This window comes from Chiloscyllium plagiosum, chromosome 40 (assembly GCF_004010195.1).
Source record: "Chiloscyllium plagiosum isolate BGI_BamShark_2017 chromosome 40, ASM401019v2, whole genome shotgun sequence".
NCBI classification, from domain to species: Eukaryota; Metazoa; Chordata; class Chondrichthyes; order Orectolobiformes; family Hemiscylliidae; genus Chiloscyllium; species Chiloscyllium plagiosum.
In genome coordinates, this window is record NC_057749.1 from 15,090,349 (window position 1) to 15,114,832 (window position 24,484).

Genomic DNA, 24,484 nt, shown 5'->3' on the forward strand with positions numbered 1-24,484 from the left:
TCTCTCTCTCCCTCTCACACAGGATCTGTCCGTCTCTCTCTCTCCCTCTCACACAGGATCTGTCCGTCTCTCTCTCTCCCTCTCACACAGGATCTGTCCGTCTCTCTCTCTCCCTCTCACACAGGATCTGTCCGTCTCTCTCTCTCCCTCTCACACAGGATCTGTCCGTCTCTCTCTCTCCCTCTCACACAGGATCTGTCTCTCTCTCTCTCTCCCTCTCACACAGGATCTGTCCGTCTCTCTCTCTCCCTCTCACACAGGATCTCTCTGTCACATCCTGCTTCTGAAAAGCTCAGCTTTAACTCGTCTGTTAAGTTTCCAGGATTGAGCCAGCGCGAAGTAGCCTCAGCGCCAACAGGTTCAGGAGCTGCTGAGCAGTCACTCACTCAACCGTGAACACTTGTGAGTCATTAAGGTGAAGGTTTGCGCTGCCTGGTACCTAATATCCTTGGGTAAGACAGAGGTGAGAGTCTGTGTCAATGTTAGCAGCAAGATACAGGAGCAGAGAGCAGTCGGAGAACAAACTGAGAATTGTCATAAAGACGAGACTTAACATGTCCCTAGATCCCAAATCATCAACTTGGGCATTATAAACAACAACAACAAAGACAGAAGCTGCTGGAAAAGCTCAGCAGGTCTGGCAGCATCTGTGAAGAGAAATCAGAGTTAACCTTTTGGGTTGAGTGACCCTTCATCAGAGCTCTGTGTTCCGAGGAAGGGTCACTGGACCAAAAATGTTAACTCTGATTTCTCTCCACAGATGTTGCCAGACCTGCTGAGCTTCTCCAGCAAATTCTACTTTTGTTTCTGATTGACAGCATCTGCAGTTAAGTCGGTTTTTGCCTTGGTCAGTACGTTGCAGTGAGTGCATTCTTTTCCTGAGAGACGCTCATCCACATTTCCTTAAAGGTCAGCCCCGAATAAATGCACACAGGTCTCAAACCTGACAACCAGGACTGAGCTCCCACAACCCACTGCACAGCAACCTGTGGGACTCTGTGCTCAGGTGACATGACCAGGCTAGCCGCAGGAAAACAGCTTCAGAAACACATGTACTCTAGACTACTCCCCGACATCACCACCACCCCATCCCCACCAGCCCTCTCAGGGATAGGGTCTTTACTTCCCAACTTGCCACGTCAAGCTCCCGATGTGAGCTACTTCTTCCACCCACAGAGCTGACACATCTTGACCAAACATCCTCTGGCACAACGGGGAGACATTCTGCGAAATTCTCTCATTTCCTTGCACTGAAACCTCAGGATATTTTTCCTTCTTTATTCATTCACAGCATGAGGGCATCACTGTCTAAGCCAGCATTTATTGCCCATCCCTAATTGCCCATTGCTGTGGGTCTGCAGTCACATGTAGGCCAGACCAGGTAAGGATGGCTGTTTCCTTCCCTAAAGGGCATTAGTGAAACAGATGGGTTTTCCCAACCATCGACAATGGTTTCATGGTTATCATTAGATGGTGGCTCAGTTGTTAGCACTGCTGCCTCACAGCGCCAGGGACCCAGGTTCGATTCCACCCTTGGGCAACTGTCTGTGTGGAGTTTGCACATTCTCCCAGTGTCTGCGTGGGTTTCCTCCGGGTGCTCCGGTTTCCTCCCACAATCCAAAGATGTGCAGGTCAGGTGAACTGGTCATACTAAATTGTCCATAGTGTTCAGAGATGTGTAGTTTAGGTGCATTAGTCAGGGGTAAATATAGAGTAATAGGGCAGGGGAATGAATCTTTGGAGGGTCAGTGTGGACTTGTTGGGCCAAAGGGCCTATTTCCACACTGTAGGGATTCTATGATTAGACTGCTAATTCCAGATTTTTCAAATTGAATTCAAACTCCACCATCTGACATGGCGGTATTCGAACCTGGGTCCCCAGAGAGTGTCTGGGTTAACAGTCCAGCAATAACACCACTAAGCCATCTGCCTCCCCTCTTCCCCAAATCCTGTACTGGAACTGTTTACCGCGACGTGGGAAAGGAGACTGAAGGATCGCTGTACACATGGCTTGTTACCCAGGCGCGGGCAACTTACCTCGGCATGAAGATGGAGTTGTGCAGGAAGTTCTCAAACGACTTCTGAAACATGACTTCCTCTGCCTCTGCCTTCAGCTCGTCTGGGGATTTCGGACAGGTACAGCACTGCCCGTGCTCCGTTTTCCCAGACTGCTTGGAGTCGGCATCGCCCTCCCCCTCCAAATCGATGGCCCCAGTTGCTGAGATTCTGGTGGGCAGCTTCATACCTGGAAGAAAATGGCAGGTGTAGAGAGAGCGCCGTTCACACTATGCTGAGACATCAGACACTTCAAGCAAACAAACTTCACCGCCCTCCTTTAACTTTCCTTCTGCCGGACTCTGGGGTCTTTCAATGCCTTTCCCGTGGAAACCCATACCCTTCCTAATGGGTCTACCTACACCAGCTCAAGGAGATGGCTCCCATCACCTTCTCCAGGGCTATTAGGGACAGGCAATCAATGCTAGACCAGCCAGTGATGCCCACCCCCTCCACAAATGAGCAAAAGCAAAATCAGAATTTTTTAAAACTTCTTTCACAGGATGTGGGCATCACTGGCAAGGGGCAGCCCTAACTGCCCTCAAACTGAGTGACTTGCAGTTAAAGGTCAACCTCATCGCTGGAGTCACCTTTGGCCAGATCCAGTAAGGATGGCAGATTCCCCTGCCATCAAGGACTTTAGTGAACAATCGATGATAGCTTCACGGTCACCACAGGGGGGTTGGTTTGCTCAGTTGTTTGGTCAGCTGGTTTGTTTGAGAGGGTCCAACAGCGAGCACTCAATTCCCGCTCCAGCTGAGGTTTATCATGAAGGACTCTTCTTCTCAATCTTCCCCCTTGCCCGAGGTGCAGTGACCTTCAGGTTAAACTACCACCAGTTGTCTCTCACGAATAAGAGTAGCCCCATGGTGTGGTAGGTCTATGGGCACCATTGATGAAACTACCTTTAGGTTTCAGATTTATTCATTGAGGCCTGGTTCCCAGGACATGAACCTGGCTCTCTGGGTTACCTGTCCAGTGACACTCCCACTGCCGCACTGGCTCTCTGTTCCTCAGCAAAAAAAAAAGTCACGAGAAAATCGAGGATCAAAAAAACCTCTCAAGATTCTGATTGAGCAAACAGAACAGAAACCAACTGCACTGGTCACTGAGTCACTATCAGAAGACAGAGATTCCAAATTGGTATTGAAGGAGCACAGACTGAGGTTGGGAGAAATCTCACTACATATTCTAGCAGAGAAGCAGATCCAATATGTTAAAACGGAAACTGTTAATGATGTTAAAAAGAAAAAGATCTGGAAAATGGCACTGGGGTTAGATAGCACTATCAGAGAGTCAGTACAGACCTGAGGAATGAATGGTCCCCAGCAACGTTGTGAAACGTTCCCTGACTTTCTCCCTGACTCAGTATCCTTTGCAATGTGAAGCTGCCACCAGCGAGCCCAGTGTGTCCCTCCTGCCCTCCCTCCCCTTGGGCTCAGTTACCTTTGTGGCAGTAGTCATGCTTATAGAGCTCGGTGTCCTCTGGCTGCTGCTGCCAACGCACCAGGTAGTAGGTGATGTTACCGTTTGAAAAGGCAGGGGGCTTCCACCTTACGACCAGCTGAGATGAGGAGTTAGACATAGACAGCACATCGAGGGGGACTGAAGGCACTGGGGTGACAGAAAAGAAAACCATTAGAATACCATTAGACACCGTCACCACTGCCTGGTGGTACTAGGCCAGAGGTGATTGAGGTACATTATTGCCACCCAGTTCTCCTTTCTGGATTGTCTTTTTTCAAATCAACAGTTCAGAGATGTTATGACACCGCTCCAGAGAGGTCGGTCTGGAACCCAACTCTATGATTTCCCTGGGAGCTGCGTGGCGTTCTACATATCGCCCACCCTGAAGCCTTACTGACCTTCTCACAATCTGAGGGAGCTGTGCCCCTGTCACACTACGCTGTGCAAACAAGGGGCACCCGTAAGTCAGCCATGGTGTGGGTGATAGGGTTCACTTCCCTGAAGGACATCGCAGAACCACTGAGGCCCACATGGTGCATGAAGACCAGCACAGCCCAGTTGGGCTGAAGGGCCTGTCTTTGTAATTTGGAACTAATGCAACCCACTGGGCTCCGTTACAAAATTCAGACCCTGCCTTTTCTCGGAGTGTGGTCCACAGGTTCCTAACTTCATTGAATTCAATTCAACAATTTCCAACATGGCGAGATAGCCATTTCTGCTGCCAGTCTTCTGGAACCACAACCTGTCTACAACGACAACCAGGACTCTCAGAGGGGTAAATGGTGAAGCTTATTTGGAGGAGATTGCAGGTATATGACCCAAAGACTGGTACCTGAGGCATTTGTCTTCATGTAGATGATCTCACTCTTTGCCCCATGGTTGCGGCCATCTTCTGAGGTGGCGAGTGTGATTGCCTTCACAAAAATGGCGTACTGTGTCCAGGGCTTCAGATTTGTCAAATACACCCCAGGCTCTTGGGTCTTGCTCTGGGGAAGGTCAACGTCAACCATGCTCCAGCTGTTGGAGCCACATGCGTCTTGGCCATCATACTCTGTCAAATTTTGAAAGGGTCTTGAGGGGAAAGGAAACATAAATGGAATTATCACACAGAGAACATGCATTAATGAAACACAGCCAAGATCCCAACATATCTTTGTTGCTTTTTCCTTCCTGAATTCCATTAGCAGGTCCAAGGTTACAGGGTAAGTCTCCTCTGTCACACATTACAAGTGCCCTGTAGATAGACAGTCTGCTGCTCTAAATGTCGGCGCCCTTGACTCTCCAGGACAGGGACATAGCAAGCACCAAGATGTCTCATTTCTGTTCATCTTCCATTGACTTCGACTGGAAGTCAGTACATCGTACAGGTCACTGGTGAAGCCAGTTTTGGAATACTGCATTCAATTCTGGTCTCCCTGCTATAGGAAAGATGTTGTTAAACTTGAAAGTGGAATGGCCACTGTCACATAAGTTACGACCACTTGCCTGAGCTGGGGAAGGGATATTGGCTTAATGGAGAGGGAATGGTTCACAACGGCTGGGAACTGATTTTATTTTTTCACGGGATGGAAGAGTCATTGACTAGGCCACCGCTTACTGCCGATCCCTAACTGTCTTCATCAAGCCACCTTCTTGAACCGCTGTCCTCCATGCAGTGTTGATCAAGTCAATGCTGTTAAGAAAGGAGCTCCTGTTTCAGGAAGGGTCAATATATTTCCAAGTCAGCGTGGCGAGTGGCTCACACGACAGGAAGGATGTGGTGTTCCCCTGTATCTGCTGCCCTTGTCCTTGGAGTGCTGCATACAATTGTGGTTGCCCTGCTGTAGCAAGGTTGTTATTAAACTAGAAAAGGTGCAAAACAGATTTACAGAGGAACCTCGATTATCCGAATGAGATGGGTGGGCACTATTTCGATCGGATAACTCATTATTCGGTTAATTGATTTCCTTTGGGGCTTGGAGTTTTCTATGAAGTCTGCTCCCAGTTCAGGAGACTAGTCAGCAGCACACTGTGCACGGGCCCCTGACCCCCCAACCCCGTGTGTGTGTGTGTGTGTCTGTGTGTGTGTGTGTGTGTGTCTGTGTGTGTGTCTGTCTGTCTGTCTGTCTGTCTGTGTGTGTGTGTGTCTGTGTCTGTGTGTGTGTGTCTGTCTCTGTCTGTGTGTGTGTGTGCCAGGAGGGCAGGAGGTCAGTCATTTAGACACGGTGCTTGGACTGTCCAGGACTGTTCTCGGCAGCATCTCAGTGAGCCGAGTTTGTTTTTAATCATTGTACCTGTAGGCTGGGATCTTTTTTCCCTGGAGCGTTGGCGGCTGAGGGGTGACCTTATCGAGGTTTATAAAATCATGAGGGGCATAGATAGGGTAAATAGACAAGGTCTTGTCCCCAGGGGAGAACAGTCCAAAACTAGAGGGCACAAGTTTAAAGTGAGAGGGGAAAGATATAAAAGGGACCTAAGGGGCACCTTTTTCACAAAGAGGGTGGTACGTGTATGAAATGAGCTGCTGGAGGAAGTAGTAGAGGTGAGTAAAGTTACAATATCTAACAGACATTTGGACAGGTACATAGATAGGAAAGGTTTAGAGGGATATGGGCCAAACACAAGCAAGTGGGACTAGTTTGGCTCAGAAAACCTGGCAGGCATGGATGAGTCGGGCCAAAGGGCGTGTATCTGTGCTGTGTACCTCTATGACCCGAAGTCTCAGGGTTGGTGAAGACAGCACAATGTGTAGCTGCAGTGCATCATGCTGCACCCCGCTGTGGGGTAGGGGTGGGGGTGGGGTGCTGATGGGATCAGTGGGCTGCTTTACCAGTGGGCTGGATGGTGACCAGTTTTCTGTTCGTGAGTGTTGCTGGAGTTGCACCCATTCAGGCCATTGGGGAGGAATCCAACGCTACCCCCATCTCCCCGGTTCTCCCCCCCCCCGCCCACAACACAGCATCTCCACCCTCTCAGAAGCTCAAATGTGACAACACTTATCAAACACAATATGGGAATTACCCCTCAATTTTCTTCCAAACTTTGTGTCTGGACAGTAGAAGACCAGAGCCGTGCACATTTAAGATGCCAAGGCTACAGGCTAAATTCCAGAAAATGGGATTGGAATAGTTGCGGGGTTGTTTCCGACCAGCACAGACTCAATGAGCTGAAGGGCTTTTTTCTGTGTTTAAAGACCTGTCTGACTGAATGACTAAGCACTGCATCACCTGCCAAGCCCAGCTTTGACATCAAACACATACATGCAGCCGCAGCCAATCACCAGAGACTTACGCCTCCTTGTAGTAGACAATAAAGCTGATGAGGTCCCTGTAATCTGGAGGCCGATATCGCTCCCATTTCAGTAGTATCCTGTTTTTTGCTGTGGAATTGGCCGTGAACTTCAAGATGTGACTTTCACCTAGGTAACAAAAACAAAACAAAGATAAGTTTGTAAATGACAATTTGCACAGACCTCCGGGGCTCTGGCACCAATGTCCTGCAATCGTATAGAAATTTCTAGAATCCACTGCCAATAAGGCTGGCAGAAGTAGTTTCACTAACTAGGTCCAAAGCGGAACCGAACTAAACTAATTGCATGTGCAGGAGCGAGAACAAGACTAACTGAATTGCTTCATCAAGAATGGATATGGCTATGATAGGCTGAATGGCCTCTTCCTGCTTGCTATAGTTTAGTGTCGGTAAATATGGAATTGCACTGTCACTTGCATTTTTCATAATGAAAAGACCTCTCCTCCTCACGGAAACAGTTTCCTGAACCCGCCACACGTTTGGGGGGGTGGGTGGGAGCTGGGTTAGAGGCAAATGAATCAGGGGATCGTGGATCAGAGGAAAACTTTGACCTCTGATCCAGCTCTCCGACATCGCGTCATTATTATGGACCAATACCATCTGGAATAACAAGGAGTTCTGTTCCTCGGCGAAATTATATTTTCTTTTTAAACATTCAAGCATTTATGGGCATCGTTAGCTCGGCCCACATTTATTGCCCATCCCCAACTGACCAGAGAGAACTTCAGAGTCAACCACATTGCTGTGGGTCTGGAGTCACATGTAGGCCAGACTGGGTATACACGGGCAGCTTCCTTCCCTAAAGGGGATGAGTGAACCAGATGGTCTTATCTGACAATGGTTTCAAGGTCATCACCGGACTTGTAATTCAAGAAACTTTTATTGAATTCAAATTCCATCATCTACTGTGGTGGGATTTGAACCCAGGTCCCCACATTATCTGGGTCTCTGAATTAATAATCTAGAGACGATAATACCATGAGATCATCAACTTGGCGAAACTTGGTCCAAGCAACTGAAATAATCTCTCAAACAGACCTCACTCTACCAACATAATCTTCTAGTGTTCCCTCTCTCAGGCACAGAAAAACGAAGAGGAGGTTACAGACACAAAACTTTGGGGCAGTATCTTTGATTCTCGTTGTGGAATTGAAGCAGATTAACCAGAAGACCAGTCCACACCATCCACTAGCCCACAACGGGGCTCAGTATCCCTTGTTCTGGGGGTGGGAGGGGGTCTCTGCCCACACTTACAGTCTAGTGATCAGGATCTCCTAACATTTGCCACTGGGCTTACAGACAAAAGAAAGGCGTAGACTCAAATAAGGAGGATAACTGAGAGCAACACCTTCACATAAGGTGGGAGAAGGGAGTTTGACCATAACAGCCCCCAACCCGCCCAGCAACCACCTCACCGCACCCTTCGAGTCAGTAGCCAGCTCCAGTGAACTCACAGGACGCTCTGTCTCCATTAGTCCTCTGCTCCATATCTGCATTGCCCTGTCGCCCTTTCACACCAGCCACCTCCACCATGCGGTAAATCTCAGATACGCAGAGCTTGGGGTTGAAGGCGAAGTAGATTTTCCCCTGTTTGATGGTGAGGTTGTGACGGCTCCAGTCCCACAGCTGCTGAAGGTTCTGGTTGTCCAACACGTAGAAAGAATAGTTCCTGCTCATTTCAACAAGACAAAGCTGGTGAGTAAAACACATGTCCATTTGGAAAGGGAGCTGCGTTAAAGAGTGCAGCAAAGGTGCAGTAATATTTAGACACAGAAGTGTTCTCTCTGCACTCAACAATGTATTGTAAAGGAGTCACCTTCTAGGCAGCAGTGTCTATATACCAGCCACTTACCAATCAGCATGATGGTAACATTTTGGGAGCTCTGTACCATGTCGTGCTACATTGGGGATGAAGATAGTCCTGAATCAGCAGCCTCCAACAGTGTTCAGCTATGGGGTCATCTAGGGTTCAGCAAGGTAACACTCCCGCCCTGGGGGGTCGAGAGCTCACTCCAGAGACTTGAGCACAAAGTCCAGGCTGACGCTCCAGAGTCAGAACCACGGGAGCACCATACTGTCGGAGGGTCAGCGCTGAGGGTGGGGCAACTTTTTCCACACAGGGGGTGGTGCATGTATGGAATGAGCTGCCAGAGAAAGTGGAGGAGGCTGGTACAGTTACAACATTTAGAAGGCATTTGGACAGGTACATGAATAGGAAAGGTTTAGCTGGCTATGGGCCAAACCCAAGCAAGCGGCACTAGTTTAGTTTGGGAAACTTGGATGAGTTGGACCGAAGGGCCTGTTCCCTTCCTCTATAACTCTATAAAAGAGGGGAAGACTCCAAAGCTGGTTGGAAACACACCTGAGAGCACGTCCACCACGTTTATTGCAAACACATCGGGTCTCCAAGAAATAGAGTGGAAGGGCCGGTGTGGCTTTGGGGTGGGGATCACTCTATACAGCCCTGCGGGAACACCTTTGAATGGACTGTGGTCTCTTATCACATACTCAAACAAACTCTAACAAGGCTTTCTCGAAGAGCTATTCCCAGCACATGTTTTGTTTCCTCGCCCAGACCAGTATAGCTCTGTGACCACTGGGCTGTGTCAGTAAGACACATGATACCAAGCAATTCACAACAAACTGGATGGATAGTCAGGCCAACGTGACCTTTCCCATGACCCCACTGCTTGAAGTCAAAGGCCTCCCTGTACGAAGTTCCTCGTCTGCTTCCGAGTTTAAAGAACTACCCCTTCAGCAATTAGTGCTTTCACCATCTAAAACCGTGCGTTAATTTTGGACACAGGTTAGTTTTAGGGAGGAAAGAAAGGGAGACATTTAATTACCCTGCTTTGTGAAGTTACAGAAATATTTGTACTTCTCCGTATTTAACCTATTCCCAGCTCTGGATTTGCTTATCCATGCCTGTCCTTTACTAGGCAATTTTATTTGTGTTTTCTGAATGTTATCTTGAACTTATATCGTACCAGATCCAGCTCTGTAAGACACAGCAGCAGGGGGAGAACATTCAGCCCATGAGTCTGCTCCGCCATTCAAAGAGAACAGAGCTGATCTAATAACGATCAAAACTTCTCTTGAAATCTTTTACAATCAATAGATTACTTTTGAACGAGACAGACAGAAGGCGGCCATTCAGCCCCTCATAAACCTGTTCTGCTATTCAGTTAGACTGTAGTTGCTTTGTACCCTAATGCCATCTATTCCATGCTATTCCTGGTGGGAGAGACTGGAACGAGGGGAGAGTTCAAAGGCAAGGTGTCTTGTACTTCAGGTGAAGATGAGGGGAATTCTATTCTCTCCAGAGGTTCAGGGCCCTCAGAAATCTCTTCTGCTGACAGCAGTGGAGGGAGAGTCACTGAACGAGTATAAGGCTGAGGTAGATCGTCTCCTGAGAAACAATGGAGTCAGAGTGTTTCCGAGGGGAGGCGAGAACTTGGGAGTTGATCAGCCATGATATTACGGAGGGCCAGAACAGGTTCAGAGGGCGGAATGGCCTGCTCCTAATTTGCATCTACCTTCAAGAACCTTAGTACCTTTGCCAAAAAATAAAACATTATTTTCGGATCGAGAAATATTCAATTTCTTTTCTTGAACAGCAGAGCCTTTTGGATGGAAGTGTTCCGGGCTTCTGCAGTGTGTGGAAAACTGCTCCGTGCCATCACCCCTGACTGCCCCAGCTCCGGACTGGGACATGACTCGCACTTTCCAGCCTCCCTCACCCCACACCGTGTCCTTATAGAGAAGCCAGTTTCTCTCTCCATTGCCAAAACCCTTCGATGGATCAGAAACACCTCAATCAGACTGCTCCTTAATTTGCAACACTCAGTGCGTATCAGGTGTCCGGCAATGGGGCGGATTGCTAAAGATTAAACCCCACCAATGCGGGAAAATGGTTTTGAGGTGACAGTTCAGCCGCAAACCTGCTCGAATGGCAGGGCAGGCTAGAGGGGCCGAGTGGCGTACTCCTGATCCTCTTCCCTACCCTCCTCATAATAATAACCCCTGCATTATTCTGAAGGTATACAGACAAACAGAGTCACCAAGCTGCAGAGAGGAAAGGTCTGCACACAGCGGTGTGATAAAATGACCAAACCACCAAGCATTGGGTGAGATGTTTGAGGGATACATGATGACTACAAGGTGAATACTGAAAGGGCAGAGGAACTACTGGCCGGGGGCTTTGGAGAATGGTTCATGCTTTACCTTAGGGACCCAGTCAAGGTCACTGCAGCAGGTAGTGCTATGCTAAGACTACAATGGTGGTTATTAAAATTCACTGCTAAATGAGCTGAAAACATTCAGGTGCCAAACAGGTTGAGCACTGGACAGCTCTATTTGCATTACAATGGCACGCAAGGTGATAGTCTGATCAAATCACGTTAGTTTCGGTCACATTGCTAGAGGGATACATGTTGACTAAGACTTAAAAGTTAAAGTGTCACACAGCACTGAAACAGACCCTTCGGCCCAACCCGTCCATGCTGACCAGATATCCCAACCCAATCTAGTCCCACCTTCCAGCACCCGGCCCATATCCTTCCAAACCCTTCTTATTCATATACCCATCCAGATGCCTTTTAACTGCTGTAATTGTACCAGCCTCCACCACTTCCATACATGTACCACCCTCTGCATGAAAATGTTACCCCTTAGGTCATTTTTAAATCTTTCCCCTCTCATCTTAAACCTATGCCCTCTAGTTTTGGACTCCCCCACCCTAGAGAAAAGACTTTGTCTATTTATCCTATCCATATCCCTAATGATTTTATAAACCTCTGTAAGGTCACCCCTCAGCCTCCGACGCTCCAGGGAAAACAGCCCCAGCCTATTCAGCCTCTCCCTACAGCTCAAACCCTCTAGCCCAGGCAACAGCCTTGTAAATCTTTGCCGAACCCTTTCGCGTTTCACAACATCTTGCCTACAGGAAGGAGGCCAGAATTCCTCAAACTGTGGGGCGAATTTCAAGAGGGAGCTCAGGGCTGAGGAATGGGCGACGTGGAGAGGAGTTGTTGCTGTATGTTTTAAGGGGTCTCGTCAGAGTCAGTGCAGCTGAGACTGAGCGAGGGCAGGCATCTCTCCCACCCCCCCCCCGCCCACCCCGCACCCCCCTCCCCCCAGTAAGGCACTCACCCTTCCAGCTGATCCTCGCCATTGATGTAGCGCAGACTCTTGAAGAAGGAAAGCGAGACCAGGGCATACGAATGGCGGATTTTCACGTACCCCGAAATGGTTTCTATCAGCCCCAGGTTTGCCTCCAACTCTGCTGCGATATTGTCTGGTGGAACAGGAAGCAGAGACTGAAGTTAAGAGTCCTGGCCTTCAGCCACAAAACCGACGGCGAGCTACGTTTCTGTACATTTGGAGTGTCTGGCAGACTATCGCGGCTGAGTAACAGATTGCTTCTGTCAGGGGAAGAACTCTCCTGGTTCAAAAGGGTCCCAAATTAACCCGATTCGGAGCACCCCCACGCAGCAGTGAAATCGCTCCTGCAAACTGTGGAGGTTAGTTTAGAAACAGAATGAGTTGGCAGTTGGGGATCAGACTTCTCATCGCTCGTCCAGCTGTCTCAGGCTCACACCATGGCCACGGCGATTGGTGGAGGGGGGGGGGGGGCAGTATAATGGTCAAACACTCCACTGGTCACCCAGAGGCTTAGGACAGCGCCATTAGAGCATGGGTTCAAGCCTAACCACATCAGCTAATGGAATTTAAACTCAACAAACTAAATGCAGAATAAAGAACTTGTCTCTGTAACAGTGGCTGTGCTAACTACCCACTGCAGTGAAATCCCATTGAGATCCCACATGTTTGCAAGGGAAGGAAATCTGCCACCCTTACCTGGTCTGGCCTACACGTGACTCCAGACCCACAACAATGTGGTTGACTCTTAACTGCCCTCTGAAATGGCTGAGGACCCCTCTCCGTTCAAGGGTAATGAGGGTCAGGTAAGGTATCCTGGCCTTGCCACCCACATCACATGAACGGATACACCTTTAAAGAGAGATGCAGGGGCCCAAATCCAAGCAGGTGTGCACTGGGCCGGCTGGGGGAGGTGGTCTCTGTGTGCGTGGTGTGATTCTCAGGCGTTAACACTCCAGAAGTGACCGTAACTCAGCAACAAACTAACCAATACAGCCAGAGGTCAGCCTGGACCTGGGATGCTGGAACGCTGGGTCCAGAGACAGTCTGATCCGGGCTCAGCTGCCAAGGCTTTCTGATGGTCAGTGTGGGACAGATGGACAACACAGCCACTCGGACGATGAGCAAGAGCCCAAATTGAAAGTGAGACTTTCCAAGAAGGAACCAAGGGAAGAGAAGGGGGCGGGATGCAGTGAGTGTGCCTCAGGAACCGAACTCCTCGGAGCGTGTCGGTGTGTACTTACTCCCCCTGCGGATTGTGATGATCAAGTTGCCGTCGATGACCGTGCATCCTTGCAGGTTCTGGGCCGCGGTGACAGAGTCGATGGTCTTCGTCTTCACTGAGCAGACACTGGGACAGGGGCCATCACAAGGAGTGCAGTACATGCTGCAGAAAGAGGACACCGGGTTACCCACTCCCACAACAGCAGCCAAACAGGGTTCGGTCACACCTTGGAGATAGACCAGCCCTTTCATTACCAACCTCTGGGAGGACCATCACTTACCACCCATTAAAGGGGGGGAACGGCAGTGTTTAGTTCAAGCTTCTCTTTGGTTGGGAAGAGTTGGGAGATGGTGGGGAGAGGGGAGTTGGTGAAGGGAAAGAGACAGAAAGGGGTGGAGAGAGGGTCAGAGAGAGAGAGGGGATGGAGGGAGGGTCAGAGAGAGAGAGGGGATGGAGGGAGGGTCAGAGAGAGAGAGGGGATGGAGGGAGGGTCAGAGAGAGAGAGGGGATGGAGGGAGGGTCAGAGAGAGAGAGGGGATGGAGGGAGGGTCAGAGAGAGAGAGGGGATGGAGGGAGGGTCAGAGAGAGAGAGGGGATGGAGGGAGGGTCAGAGAGAGAGAGGGGATGGAGGGAGGGTCAGAGAGAGAGAGGGGATGGAGGGAGGGTCAGAGAGAGAGAGGGGATGGAGGGAGGGTCAGAGAGAGAGAGGGGATGGAGGGAGGGTCAGAGAGAGAGAGGGGATGGAGGGAGGGTCAGAGAGAGAGAGGGGATGGAGGGAGGGTCAGAGAGAGAGAGGGGATGGAGGGAGGGTCAGAGAGAGAGAGGGGATGGAGGGAGGGTCAGAGAGAGAGAGGGGATGGAGGGAGGGTCAGAGAGAGAGAGGGGATGGAGGGAGGGTCAGAGAGAGAGAGGGGATGGAGGGAGGGTCAGAGAGAGAGGGAGGGGATGGAGGGAGGGTCAGAGAGAGAGAGGGGATGGAGGGAGGGTCAGAGAGAGAGGGAGGGGATGGAGGGAGGGTCAGAGAGAGAGAGGGGATGGAGGGAGGGTCAGAGAGAGAGGGAGGGGATGGAGGGAGGGTCAGAGAGAGAGAGGGGATGGAGGGAGGGTCAGAGAGAGAGGGAGGGGATGGAGGGAGGGTCAGAGAGAGAGAGGGGATGGAGGGAGGGTCAGAGAGAGAGGGAGGGGATGGAGGGAGGGTCAGAGAGAGAGAGGGGATGGAGGGAGGGTCAGAGAGAGAGGGAGGGGATGGAGGGAGGGTCAGAGAGAGAGAGGGGATGGAGGGAGGGTCAGAGAGAGAGGGAGGGGATGGAGGGAGGGTCAGAGAGAGAGAGGGGATGGAGGGAGGGTCAGAGAGAGAGGGAGGGGATGGAGGGAGGGTCAGAGAGAGAGAGGGGATGGAGGGAGGGTCAGAGAGAGAGGGAGGGGATGGAGGGAGGGTCAGAGAGAGAGAGGGGATGGAGGGAGGGTCAGAGAGAGAGGGAGGGGATGGAGGGAGGGTCAGAGAGAGAGAGGGGATGGAGGGAGGGTCAGAGAGAGAGGGAGGGGATGGAGGGAGGGTCAGAGAGAGAGAGGGGATGGAGGGAGGGTCAGAGAGAGAGGGAGGGGATGGAGGGAGGGTCAGAGAGAGAGAGGGGATGGAGGGAGGGTCAGAGAGAGAGGGAGGGGATGGAGGGAGGGTCAGAGAGAGAGAGGGGATGGAGGGAGGGTCAGAGAGAGAGGGAGGGGATGGAGGGAGGGTCAGAGAGAGAGAGGGGATGGAGGGAGGGTCAGAGAGAGAGGGAGGGGATGGAGGGAGGGTCAGAGAGAGAGAGGGGATGGAGGGAGGGTCAGAGAGAGAGGGAGGGGATGGAGGGAGGGTCAGAGAGAGAGAGGGGATGGAGGGAGGGTCAGAGAGAGAGGGAGGGGATGGAGGGAGGGTCAGAGAGAGAGAGGGGATGGAGGGAGGGTCAGAGAGAGAGGGAGGGGATGGAGGGAGGGTCAGAGAGAGAGAGGGGATGGAGGGAGGGTCAGAGAGAGAGGGAGGGGATGGAGGGAGGGTCAGAGAGAGAGAGGGGATGGAGGGAGGGTCAGAGAGAGAGGGAGGGGATGGAGGGAGGGTCAGAGAGAGAGAGGGGATGGAGGGAGGGTCAGAGAGAGAGGGAGGGGATGGAGGGAGGGTCAGAGAGAGAGAGGGGATGGAGGGAGGGTCAGAGAGAGAGGGAGGGGATGGAGGGAGGGTCAGAGAGAGAGAGGGGATGGAGGGAGGGTCAGAGAGAGAGGGAGGGGATGGAGGGAGGGTCAGAGAGAGAGAGGGGATGGAGGGAGGGTCAGAGAGAGAGGGAGGGGATGGAGGGAGGGTCAGAGAGAGAGAGGGGATGGAGGGAGGGTCAGAGAGAGAGGGAGGGGATGGAGGGAGGGTCAGAGAGAGAGAGGGGATGGAGGGAGGGTCAGAGAGAGAGGGAGGGGATGGAGGGAGGGTCAGAGAGAGAGAGGGGATGGAGGGAGGGTCAGAGAGAGAGGGAGGGGATGGAGGGAGGGTCAGAGAGAGAGAGGGGATGGAGGGAGGGTCAGAGAGAGAGGGAGGGGATGGAGGGAGGGTCAGAGAGAGAGAGGGGATGGAGGGAGGGTCAGAGAGAGAGGGAGGGGATGGAGGGAGGGTCAGAGAGAGAGAGGGGATGGAGGGAGGGTCAGAGAGAGAGGGAGGGGATGGAGGGAGGGTCAGAGAGAGAGAGGGGATGGAGGGAGGGTCAGAGAGAGAGGGAGGGGATGGAGGGAGGGTCAGAGAGAGAGAGGGGATGGAGGGAGGGTCAGAGAGAGAGGGAGGGGATGGAGGGAGGGTCAGAGAGAGAGAGGGGATGGAGGGAGGGTCAGAGAGAGAGGGAGGGGATGGAGGGAGGGTCAGAGAGAGAGAGGGGATGGAGGGAGGGTCAGAGAGAGAGGGAGGGGATGGAGGGAGGGTCAGAGAGAGAGAGGGGATGGAGGGAGGGTCAGAGAGAGAGGGAGGGGATGGAGGGAGGGTCAGAGAGAGAGAGGGGATGGAGGGAGGGTCAGAGAGAGAGGGAGGGGATGGAGGGAGGGTCAGAGAGAGAGAGGGGATGGAGGGAGGGTCAGAGAGAGAGGGAGGGGATGGAGGGAGGGTCAGAGAGAGAGAGGGGATGGAGGGAGGGTCAGAGAGAGAGGGAGGGGATGGAGGGAGGGTCAGAGAGAGAGAGGGGATGGAGGGAGGGTCAGAGAGAGAGGGAGGGGATGGAGGGAGGGTCAGAGAGAGAGAGGGGATGGAGGGAGGGTCAGAGAGAGAGGGAGGGGATGGAGGGAGGGTCAGAGAGAGAGAGGGGATGGAGGGAGGGTCAGAGAGAGAGGGAGGGGATGGAGGGAGGGTCAGAGAGAGAGAGGGGATGGAGGGAGGGTCAGAGAGAGAGGGAGGGGATGGAGGGAGGGTCAGAGAGAGAGAGGGGATGGAGGGAGGGTCAGAGAGAGAGGGAGGGGATGGAGGGAGGGTCAGAGAGAGAGAGGGGATGGAGGGAGGGTCAGAGAGAGAGGGAGGGGATGGAGGGAGGGTCAGAGAGAGAGAGGGGATGGAGGGAGGGTCAGAGAGAGAGGGAGGGGATGGAGGGAGGGTCAGAGAGAGAGAGGGGATGGAGGGAGGGTCAGAGAGAGAGGGAGGGGATGGAGGGAGGGTCAGAGAGAGAGAGGGGATGGAGGGAGGGTCAGAGAGAGAGGGAGGGGATGGAGGGAGGGTCAGAGAGAGAGAGGGGATGGAGGGAGGGTCAGAGAGAGAGGGAGGGGATGGAGGGAGGGTCAGAGAGAGAGAGGGGATGGAGGGAGGGTCAGAGAGAGAGGGAGGGGATGGAGGGAGGGTCAGAGAGAGAGAGGGGATGGAGGGAGGGTCAGAGAGAGAGGGAGGGGATGGAGGGAGGGTCAGAGAGAGAGAGGGGATGGAGGGAGGGTCAGAGAGAGAGGGAGGGGATGGAGGGAGGGTCAGAGAGAGAGAGGGGATGGAGGGAGGGTCAGAGAGAGAGGGAGGGGATGGAGGGAGGGTCAGAGAGAGAGAGGGGATGGAGGGAGGGTCAGAGAGAGAGGGAGGGGATGGAGGGAGGGTCAGAGAGAGAGAGGGGATGGAGGGAGGGTCAGAGAGAGAGGGAGGGGATGGAGGGAGGGTCAGAGAGAGAGAGGGGATGGAGGGAGGGTCAGAGAGAGAGGGAGGGGATGGAGGGAGGGTCAGAGAGAGAGAGGGGATGGAGGGAGGGTCAGAGAGAGAGGGAGGGGATGGAGGGAGGGTCAGAGAGAGAGAGGGGATGGAGGGAGGGTCAGAGAGAGAGGGAGGGGATGGAGGGAGGGTCAGAGAGAGAGAGGGGATGGAGGGAGGGTCAGAGAGAGAGGGAGGGGATGGAGGGAGGGTCAGAGAGAGAGAGGGGATGGAGGGAGGGTCAGAGAGAGAGGGAGGGGATGGAGGGAGGGTCAGAGAGAGAGAGGGGATGGAGGGAGGGTCAGAGAGAGAGGGAGGGGATGGAGGGAGGGTCAGAGAGAGAGAGGGGATGGAGGGAGGGTCAGAGAGAGAGGGAGGGGATGGAGGGAGGGTCAGAGAGAGAGAGGGGATGGAGGGAGGGTCAGAGAGAGAGGGAGGGGATGGAGGGAGGGTCAGAGAGAGAGAGGGGATGGAGGGAGGGTCAGAGAGAGAGGGAGGGGATGGAGGGAGGGTCAGAGAGAGAGAGGGGATGGAGGGAGGGTCAGAGAGAGAGGGAGGGGATGGAGGGAGGGTCAGAGAGAGAGAGGGGATGGAGGGAGGGTCAGAGAGAGAGGGAGGGGATGGAGGGAGGGTCAGAGAGAGAGAGGGGATGGAGGGAGGGTCAGAGAGAGAGGGAGGGGATGGAGGGAGGGTCAGAGAGAGAGAGGGGATGGAGGGAGGGTCAGAGAGAGAGGGAGGGGATGGAGGGAGGGTCAGAGAGAGAGAGGGGATGGAGGGAGGGTCAGAGAGAGAGGGAGGGGATGGAGGGAGGGTCAGAGAGAGAGAGGGGATGGAGGGAGGGTCAGAGAGAGAGGGAGGGGATGGAGGGAGGGTCAGAGAGAGAGAGGGGATGGAGGGAGGGTCAGAGAGAGAGGGAGGGGATGGAGGGAGGGTCAGAGAGAGAGAGGGGATGGAGGGAGGGTCAGAGAGAGAGGGAGGGGATGGAGGGAGGGTCAGAGAGAGAGAGGGGATGGAGGGAGGGTCAGAGAGAGAGGGAGGGGATGGAGGGAGGGTCAGAGAGAGAGAGGGGATGGAGGGAGGGTCAGAGAGAGAGGGAGGGGATGGAGGGAGGGTCAGAGAGAGAGAGGGGATGGAGGGAGGGTCAGAGAGAGAGGGAGGGGATGGAGGGAGGGTCAGAGAGAGAGAGGGGATGGAGGGAGGGTCAGAGAGAGAGGGAGGGGATGGAGGGAGGGTCAGAGAGAGAGAGGGGATGGAGGGAGGGTCAGAGAGAGAGGGAGGGGATGGAGGGAGGGTCAGAGAGAGAGAGGGGATGGAGGGAGGGTCAGAGAGAGAGGGAGGGGATGGAGGGAGGGTCAGAGAGAGAGAGGGGATGGAGGGAGGGTCAGAGAGAGAGGGAGGGGATGGAGGGAGGGTCAGAGAGAGAGAGGGGATGGAGGGAGGGTCAGAGAGAGAGGGAGGGGATGGAGGGAGGGTCAGAGAGAGAGAGGGGATGGAGGGAGGGTCAGAGAGAGAGGGAGGGGATGGAGGGAGGGTCAGAGAGAGAGAGGGGATGGAGGGAGGGTCAGAGAGAGAGGGAGGGGATGGAGGGAGGGTCAGAGAGAGAGAGGGGATGGAGGGAGGGTCAGAGAGAGAGGGAGGGGATGGAGGGAGGGTCAGAGAGAGAGAGGGGATGGAGGGAGGGTCAGAGAGAGAGGGAGGGGATGGAGGGAGGGTCAGAGAGAGAGAGGGGATGGAGGGAGGGTCAGAGAGAGAGGGAGGGGATGGAGGGAGGGTCAGAGAGAGAGAGGGGATGGAGGGAGGGTCAGAGAGAGAGGGAGGGGATGGAGGGAGGGTCAGAGAGAGAGAGGGGATGGAGGGAGGGTCAGAGAGAGAGGGAGGGGATGGAGGGAGGGTCAGAGAGAGAGAGGGGATGGAGGGAGGGTCAGAGAGAGAGGGAGGGGATGGAGGGAGGGTCAGAGAGAGAGAGGGGATGGAGGGAGGGTCAGAGAGAGAGGGAGGGGATGGAGGGAGGGTCAGAGAGAGAGAGGGGATGGAGGGAGGGTCAGAGAGAGAGGGAGGGGATGGAGGGAGGGTCAGAGAGAGAGAGGGGATGGAGGGAGGGTCAGAGAGAGAGGGAGGGGATGGAGGGAGGGTCAGAGAGAGAGAGGGGATGGAGGGAGGGTCAGAGAGAGAGGGAGGGGATGGAGGGAGGGTCAGAGAGAGAGAGGGGATGGAGGGAGGGTCAGAGAGAGAGGGAGGGGATGGAGGGAGGGTCAGAGAGAGAGAGGGGATGGAGGGAGGGTCAGAGAGAGAGGGAGGGGATGGAGGGAGGGTCAGAGAGAGAGAGGGGATGGAGGGAGGGTCAGAGAGAGAGGGAGGGGATGGAGGGAGGGTCAGAGAGAGAGAGGGGATGGAGGGAGGGTCAGAGAGAGAGGGAGGGGATGGAGGGAGGGTCAGAGAGAGAGAGGGGATGGAGGGAGGGTCAGAGAGAGAGGGAGGGGATGGAGGGAGGGTCAGAGAGAGAGAGGGGATGGAGGGAGGGTCAGAGAGAGAGGGAGGGGATGGAGGGAGGGTCAGAGAGAGAGAGGGGATGGAGGGAGGGTCAGAGAATGAGTATGAAACAGATAGTGAGAGAGAGGACAGCAGGGCAGAGAGAGAGAGAGAGAATGGGAGAGTGATAGAAAGGGGAGTGCAAAATCATGGGAGAAGAAATCTCAGAGAGATGGGACTTCCCAGGATCTGAGGGAGTATGGGAAAGAGGCAAAACATAGAGGCAGGTAAATTGCTGATGATTAATGGAAAGGGGATTGGTGTAATTGCAGAGAAGTGACTTGGGGAGTAGACATTGTTGGCTTAATTTTAAAAGCTGACACCACCATGAAGTTATGTAGACACTGCCTGAAGTGCTGATCCTATGGGTCTATTGTTTTTGCACTGATCTGAGGTGAGAACCTATTGTTTAAATAGATCCAAATCAGACAATTCCTGTCTTGCCCTCAAGCAGATCACCAGGAAGGTGACAGCAACATCAATCACATGACATAAACGTCTCGGCAAACTGATGCAACTCCAAGGTTCAAATCAAATTTACAAATGTCACCCAACATAGAGCTAAAGTCCCCTCGGAATAACTAAACTTACTCAAATCAAATTCCTTGCCACAGTATAATTACCAACGGTTCACCTAATAACTAGCAACCAAAACAAAACAAAACATGTGCTTTGTGTTAGAATCACATTGTCATCATTCTCTGGGAACCAGACAAACAGAGAGAAAGAAATATCTCGGGATCTCGGCTGGGCAGGGGGTAATGAAGGCAAAGGGTTAGAAACAGGAACAGAGAGAGGCCATTCAACCATTTCAGCACGTTCCAGTCGTCAGGTCCATAGCCTGCTCTATAATTCAATACAGGTTAGAGACAAAAAAAACTGCAGATGTGGAATCCAAAGCCCGTCTACCGTAACTCAGTCTACACAGTTTTCCAGAACACACACTCATCTTAAAAATCTCAAATTCAAACCATGAACATTGTAATCAACTCCTCAACCTCTGGAGGTAATGGGTCTTAAAGTGCTTGTGAGAGAGAAGAATTTTGAGTAAGGTTTCGCATTTCTAACCTTTGCCACTTCTGATCAAAGATTGTCAGTTTGAAACATTAATTCTGTTTCAGTAATTAGCACTGCTGCCTTACGGGCAACTGTCTGTGTGGAGTTTGCACATTCTCCCAGTGTCTGCGCGAGTTTCCTCCGGGTGCTCCGGTTTCCTCCCACAGTCCAAAGATGTGCAGGTTAGGGTGGATCAGCCATGGGAAATTGGTTGCAGTGTCTAGGGATGCACAGGTCAAGGGGTTAAGGGAATTGGGTGGGTGTTGGGTCTGGGTGGGATGCTCTTCGGAGGGTCAGGGCAGACTTAATGGGGGGCCGTGCCAACAACACCCATGTACAGATCTAAAGCAAGATGGATGCTTGCTTTTCAGCCCTGACACTGTCTCTGTCGTTAGTTATGCTGCTTTTGTGCAAAAATAGCTTAAATGTCATCGAAACTCATCAACATGTAATTGACTTTCTCCAATCCACATATCAGCCTCAGCTGAGCAGAGAGCAGCACACCTCTCGGTCACAAGGTTTATCCCAGGTAACAGTAAGCAAATTGATTCAGGCTGAGATTTCTGTGCAGGGCCTAAGGGAATGCTGGAGATGTCCAGCTAATGAAGGAGACAGCTAGCCCCCACACCTATTTTACCTATTTACACCTATTTAAAATCTCTATCACTCCTTTAATATCATAGAGCACCTTTCTATGTTGGCTACCTAGTCAGGTGGATGTGAAAATAAAAAATTCCCACCATGCGGTTTTCAAAGAACGGCAAAGAAATCTCCCAGAGCCTCACCCAACACTTATCCCTCAGTGATTAACTGGCCCTTCTTTTCATTGCTGGTGGGATCATTCTGTGCACTAAGCCCTTCCAACGTTTATCAATGTAAGACTGACCATATTGCTGGGAAAAAAAAAGACAGGCTCCTTTATGCTTCGAGAAGCAACCTTCTGTGGGCAAAACAAACATATCCAGGAATTGCATTTATTTTCCAAATTAAAGACAATAGCTCCCTGGTGCATTCTCCATGGTAATGCTTCAACCAATCAATCAGCACCCTTTTATCATGTGGTATAAACTGTCGCACCCTTTGGAAATTTGGCATTCACATATATGTCCTGACAACTGCAAGCCAAAAATCTTCGACGGCTTGTCTCTTTATTCCAGCAATACTCACGTTCTGTATGACCGAGCAACTCCGACAACCAACAAATTGGCAGTGGGATGCTTCAGGACATCCTCAAAAACAGATGTTCACTCCATTTTAATTGCCAGAGGAATTATTAAACTAAACTCAACGCACTCCCAACACCAGTGAAAGCCAGGATGGGAGAATGGAGAGCAGCAGGAAAGTTCTGACATTAAAAACAAGAGCAAGACACTTTCTCCAACCTGCTGCCATTGCGGATGTAGCCTGCTGGACATTCGAGGATACACTCTCCTTGGTGGAGGACAAACGGTTCCTTGGGACTGTTGCCTTGGAGCTTGGAGCAGAAATCCTTGGTCACACACCGCCATCCGCCATATTTGTAAGTGCCTGGCGGGCAGTTGGGCAGGCACTGGCCCTCGTGGTAGTAGTTCTGACATGCCATGCAGGCCCTGTTACTGTTCAGGGCGGTGCAACCCCCCAGACACTCCTCATGGCAGCACCCATCCTTGTTGTTACAAGCTCGCTTTCCACAGGACTTTGGGCACACTGCAAAACACAAACATAAATAATACTGAGATGGTTAGGCGACACTGACTGCAATTCAGAGAGATCAGGGGGAGAAGGTCTCACAGAAACTTATCAGACCCAACATTCACTTTGTACACCACTTGTACACAGACACCATGTTGTGTGCCATCCAAATTCACTGCAACAACTCACCCAGACTCCCACATCTGCATCACGTGATCTCGCCAACGCTATCCTGGTCCTGAGGGCAAGGGGTTTGGGAACGCCACCCCATGCAAGCTCCCCTCCAACCCACTCGCCATCCGGACTTGGAAATATATCTTTGCTCCTTGACTGTCGCTGGGACAGAATCCTGGAATTCCCTTCCTAACAGCACTGAGGACAAAGACTGTAGCTCCTCAAAAGGAGATTAGGAATGGACACAAATTTCTGGCATTATCAGCGAAGTCTCTGACCCAAAAGCGAAAGGAAAAGCAGTAGGGTTAGCAGACAAGCTGAAAGCGAGATGGATGTTTGCTCAACAGGTCACGGGGCACTGTGGGCTCTGTGCGCCTGTATTTGGACATGCAACCCTCTGGTGAGGCAGATCCAGTGATGTTATCCCAACATCTCCTCTCCCCTCATCAGCCAGAACCTCAGTTTGAAAGCTGCTAGGAAAGAAAGGCTTGGGGGAAATAAAGTCGAGCTTTGTTTCCCTGTAAGCGATTCTACAACGTTCCAACACTTGTCAATCTAAAGCAGCACTGAAGTTGAAATTAAGTTTGCCATGCACTGCGTTTTATACAGTATGTACAGTTCTTCAAGTATGCAATTTAGTTAAATGAAAGCATAATTGCAGGGAGTGAATAAACACAGTCGTACACTCTGGGACACACTGTACCTTGTCCTGCACCTGTGACACCCTGTAACTACGCGATAAAAATCTGACTGTTTCCATGACACCCTGGGAGCACCGAGAATTGAATCATTCCATGCTTTTGGGCAAAACCTGAGGAGGCAGGTTCTTTCTCATCATATGGGATGGCACGGTGGCTCAGTGGTTAGCACTGCTGCCTCACAGTACCAGGGTCCAAGGTTCAGTTCCAGACTCGGGCATCTGTCCATATGGAGTTTGCACATTCTCCCGTGTGTGCGTGAGTTTCCTCCTGGTGCTCCCGTTTCCTCTCACAGTCTAAAGATGTGCAGGTCAGGTGAATTGGCCATACTAAATTGCCCACAGTGTTAGGTGCATTAGTCAGAGGGGAATGAATCTGCGTGGGTTATTCTTTGGAGGGTCGGTGTGGACTGGTTGGGCTGAAGGGCCTATTTCCACACTGTAGGGAGTCTAAAAAAAAATCTTTCCTGTCCACCACCAACCATCACAATCCTCAGAGTTGGCATTTTTTTGGGAAGGCAGTTCTATACCATCAGCAATCCTTCTATAGCAAAATCGGAACAGGAAGAGGCAGTTCAGAATTTATACTAAACAACAACAAGGGCATTGATTGATAGATAAGTGGACTTTGATTGGCCAGAGTGTTGACATAGACCATAGTCATACAGCATAGAAACAGACCCTTCAGCCTAACCAGTTCACGCTGACCCTAATCCCAAACTAAACTAGTCCCACCTGCCTGGTCCTGGCCCATATACCTCCTATTCATGAACTTATCCAAATGTCTTTTAAACGTTGTAACTGTACCTGCACCACCACTTCTGAGGGGTCTCCTACTTAAAGTGGGAAGAAGGAGGAATTTCTCTTCCCTGGTGAGCAGTGGAGGCTGAGTTGATGAATACAAGTTGAACAGAATTTGGATCTGCGGGAGACAGAGTTTGGATGGTAGCGAAAGAGCTGAATTAAGATTAAAATCAGATCAGCCATCATTACAGAG

The 24,484-nt window shown here is 52.2% G+C and overlaps 1 protein-coding gene across 2 annotated transcripts in view; it reads right to left on the reverse strand.

Annotated features, from left to right (window-relative positions):
- Positions 1–24,484, reverse strand: part of igf1ra (insulin-like growth factor 1a receptor) — a 217,633-nt gene that overhangs the window by 64,844 nt on the left and 128,305 nt on the right. For both annotated transcript variants that reach the window (XM_043680420.1, XM_043680421.1), the window contains 8 exons: positions 22,328–22,631; positions 13,215–13,357; positions 11,962–12,106; positions 8,265–8,479; positions 6,793–6,919; positions 4,355–4,593; positions 3,502–3,669; positions 2,038–2,245 (listed from right to left, as the gene is read on the reverse strand). In XM_043680420.1, the coding sequence (XP_043536355.1) occupies positions 2,038–2,245; positions 3,502–3,669; positions 4,355–4,593; positions 6,793–6,919; positions 8,265–8,479; positions 11,962–12,106; positions 13,215–13,357; positions 22,328–22,631 (1,549 nt within the window). The remainder of the gene's footprint in view (positions 1–2,037; positions 2,246–3,501; positions 3,670–4,354; positions 4,594–6,792; positions 6,920–8,264; positions 8,480–11,961; positions 12,107–13,214; positions 13,358–22,327; positions 22,632–24,484) is intronic.